Source organism: Nicotiana tomentosiformis, chromosome 8 (genome assembly GCF_000390325.3).
Source record: "Nicotiana tomentosiformis chromosome 8, ASM39032v3, whole genome shotgun sequence".
NCBI classification, from domain to species: domain Eukaryota; kingdom Viridiplantae; phylum Streptophyta; class Magnoliopsida; order Solanales; family Solanaceae; genus Nicotiana; species Nicotiana tomentosiformis.
Window position 1 is genome coordinate 16,427,584 of NC_090819.1, and position 3,948 is coordinate 16,431,531.

Genomic DNA, 3,948 nt, shown 5'->3' on the forward strand with positions numbered 1-3,948 from the left:
ATATTCGGGTCGAGTATGGCACCAGGTGCCGGCCACGCCTCTTCAGGATTGGGGCGTGACACTTAGGAATGAGGTAAGTCTCTTGCCTAACCTTTTAAGAGAGAACTCATCCCCTTATGTGTATCTTGTTATGTATCACTTGTGTGGGGAGCTACGTACGCACGAGGTGACGAAAATCCGTGTGTAGCTATATTCCATGATATGTCCGGGTAGACTTAGATCCACATCATGCTTTTAATTATACTGTTATGTTCATCATGTGTATTAACTGTCTTGAATAGAGCTGAGACTTGGGATTTAAAGTTGCAATTATAAATTTAGCCTTCTTATTTTTTTGAAAATTGAGGAATACTTAATAACTATGAAAAATCCATGTCTTCTCACCTCACAATTACTTCCGCGAGCGAGGTAAACTTCTCTACTCTAATGAGATCGGGTCATTCGCCTCGACAGTATAATAACACCACTCTTATAGGATCAGGCCGTTCGCCTTGGTATTATGATGGTAACACTACTCTTATGGTATCGGGTCGTTCGCCTCGGCAGTACTGAGTACCACTATTCTTATGGGATCGGGTCGCTCGCCTCGGTAACTTCGTGCTTAATAATCGAAACGGGTTCTAGTTTGGGTAATTGAGTTAGTGCCTTCATGGCCAGTTATGAGATGTTGGTGATGTGATACGGACTCCTGTTGTACTTATTGTAGTTGCTTTTATTTGTTTCATTCATACATGTTGTATGCTCACCATGTCTACTTTATGCACTTATATTATTATTATTATTGACCTCTAGTAAGTGTCAAGTTGACCCCTCGTCACTACTTCTTCGAGGTTAGACTAGATACTTACTGGGTACGCGTTGTTTTCCGTACTCACGCTACACTTCTACACTGATGTGCAAGTACTGAGACAGGTTCCACCAGTGGTTATGCTGGCACGTAGCCGATCATCCACGGAGACTTATGGGTGAGCTTCTTGCCTTGCTACGATCCATAGCACCAGAGTCTCCTTCCATCTTATTTACTTTTCCTGTCTATTACTTTCGGACAGTAGTTTTAGTAGTTTTGTATATTCTCTAAATTGCTCATATACTTGTGACACCGGGTTTTGGGGATTGGTAACACTTATGTACTGCTATACTTGTCATTTCTATCACCGTAGAGTATGTACTTATTATGTTGATATTTTGGTTTAAAAGGACTTATCACAGTTGCATGAAATTTAGTATAATTAAAAATATGTTAAAACTCGATAAGTAAATAGAAGTTTCACTTGTGGACTTGCCTAACAGCAGCATTAGGTGCAGTCTCGACCTAGTACGGAATTGGGTCGTGACAGCTTGGTATCAGAGCTTTAGGTTCACATGGGTCTCACGAGTCATGAGCAGGCCTAGTAAAGTCTTGTGGATCGGTGCAGAGACGTCTATGCTTATCTTCGAGAGGATATAGGGTGTTAGGAAACTTCTCTTTCTTCATCTTCTATATTGCAGTTGTATTATATTAAGTGTCTTTCTATTGATCTCTCACAGATGGTGAGAACGCGCGCGGTAGATGTACCAGGCGGTCGAGGGGCTGCTCCTTCCATTGCTAGAGGCCGAGGCAGAGGCCGGGGGAGGGCTCCAGCTCCAGTCAGAGGACGAGGAACCCTAGGGTTACTCCTATTGTACCGCATGTGGATCCAGTGGAGGATCTTGTTGTTGAGGAGCAGGATGAGGCGCCTGCAGCTTTGCCAGCCCTAACAGATTTCCTGACTGCACCGGGATTCCAGAAGGGCATGGGCCGTATGCTGTGGCTCATGGACTCTATGACGTAGGCTAGTTTATTTCCAGCAGACCCTGCCACATCTCAGGCGGGAGGGGGAGCACAGACCCCTACCGCTCAGGCTCCAAGGCACGTTGTTACCGCCACTACTTGCGGGCGGAGCCCAGGCCATTGCAGCGGCTATGCCATAGGTTGTACCAGTTGTGATCAATGATAAGCAAAAGCGGTTGGAGAGATGGACTAGGCTTCCCCCTACCTTTTGGGGTGAGAGGTCAAAGGACCCCCAGGATTTCATTGACCGGTGCAAGGATAGGCTCCAGAACATGGGGATATTGGAGTCCAACGGGGTGGACTTCACCACTTTTCAGTTTAAGGGCAAGGCCCATAGATGGTGGCATGCTTATCTTCGTAGCAGGCCAGCGGGTTTACCTCCATTGACTTGGGATCAGTTTACACATCTTTTCTTAGAGAAGTATATACCATCTTTTGAGAGAGAGGAGCTTCGAGGTCAGTTTGAGCGACTCCGTCAGGGTCATATGTCTGTCACCAACTATGAGGTGAGATTCAGTGACTTGTCTTGCCATGCAACTATTATACTCCCCATAGATGCAAAGAGAGTGCGGAGGTTCATTGTAGGTCTGCACCCTGAGATTCAGGTACCTATGGCCCGAAAGGCAGAGACAGTGACTTCTTTTCTTCAGGTTGTGGATATAGCTCAGAGGATCGAGCGTATTCGCAACCGCAGTGGAGAGTTTGCACAGAGGGACAAGTGACCCCAGTAGTTTGGAGGATTCAGTGATGCCCCACCTGGGGGCACAGGTCAGTTCATGAGGGCTCAGCCTAGCAGGCCCATGCAGTCAGCACCACCGCCTGCTCGGAGTGATCAAGCACGGCCCTATTTTAGTGCCATTCCAGAGAGTACTTACTGCCCGCCAGCTATTCAGGATTCCTCCTGAGGGTATTCAGGCCATCAGGGTTAGACTTCAAGTCAGTAGTCCACCGTTCTGAGGGTTGTTTCGAGTGCGGGGATCTTGACCACGTGAAGAGATTTTGTCCCAGACTTCGGGGTAAGGCTGAGTAGCAGGACTATCAGCCCATGATTATCGCATCAGTTGCTGCACTAGCTGTACAGCTACCCAGAGTAGAGGGCAGGTGGGTAGGGTCCATCCTAGAGGTGGAAGCCAGGCAGGAATTCCAGCTAGGTTCTATGCCTTTCCAGCCAGACCAAATGTAGTAGCCTCAGATGCCGTGATCACATGTATTATTTCTGTATGTGGTAGGGATGCTACAGTATTATTTGATCCAGGGTCTACGTATTCATATGTTTCATCTCTGTTTGCTCATTTTCTGGGTGTTCCTCGCGAGTCCTAGGGTACTCCTATATATGTATCCATGCCAGTAGGTGATTCTATTGTTGTGGATCGGATTTACCGGTCTTGTATCATGACTTTCTGTGGTTATGAGACTAGAGAGGATTTTATGTTGCTCGATATGACTGACTTTGAGGTCATCCTGGGCATGGACCGGTTGTCTCCATATCATGCCGTCCTTGATTGCCATTCCAAGACTATTACCTTGGCGATACCAGAGTTGCCTAGATTGAAGTGGAAGGGTTCATCTGTCAGTGCATTTAGTTGGGTTATCTCTTTCCTTAAGGCTCGATATATGGTCGAGAAGGGTTTTTTGGCTTATCTAGCTTATGTTTGGGATACTGATGCAGAGAATCCGATGATTGATTCAGTACCTGTGGTGCAGGAGTTCTCCGATGTGTTTCCTTTTGATCTACCAGGCATGCCACCAGATCGTGATATCGATTTCTCTATTTATTTGGCTTCAGGTACCTAGCTTATCTCTATTCCATCGTACCGCATGGCTCCGAAAGAGTTGAAGGAGTTGAAGGAACAACTTGAGGAGTTGCTAGCAAAGGGGTTGGCCAGACCAACTGTGTCGCTTTGGGGTGCACCGGTGTTGTTCGTGAAGAAGAAGGATGGAACTATGTGGATGTGCATTGATTACCGCCAGTTGAACAAAGTTACCATTAGGAACAATTACCCGTTTCCATGTATTGATAATTTGTTTGACCAGTTGCAGGGTGCCAGGGTGTTCTCTAAGATCGACTTGAGATCTGGGTATCATCAGTTGAAGATTCGTGCTTCAGATGTTCCGAAGACGGCCTTCCGGACTAGATA

General features: G+C 46.5%; 2 protein-coding genes across 2 annotated transcripts; both read left to right on the forward strand.

Moving 5' to 3' along the window:
- Positions 1–2,082: 2,082 nt before the first annotated feature.
- On the forward strand, positions 2,083–2,532 carry LOC138897114 (uncharacterized). Its single transcript, XM_070183071.1, has one exon. The coding sequence runs from the start codon at positions 2,083–2,085 to the stop codon at positions 2,530–2,532; it is 450 nt and encodes a 149-aa protein (XP_070039172.1).
- Positions 2,533–3,151: 619 nt separating this feature from the next.
- LOC138897115 (uncharacterized) lies at positions 3,152–3,604 on the forward strand. Its single transcript, XM_070183072.1, has one exon. It carries the CDS (start codon positions 3,152–3,154, stop codon positions 3,602–3,604), a length of 453 nt encoding a protein of 150 aa, XP_070039173.1.
- The last annotated feature ends 344 nt before the right edge of the window (positions 3,605–3,948 follow it).

Coding starts and splice junctions, on each gene's coding strand:
- LOC138897114 (XM_070183071.1), top strand. CDS start 2,083: ATGGGGATATTGGAGTCCAACGGGGTGGACTTCACCACTTTTCAGTTT.
- LOC138897115 (XM_070183072.1), top strand. CDS start 3,152: ATGCCAGTAGGTGATTCTATTGTTGTGGATCGGATTTACCGGTCTTGT.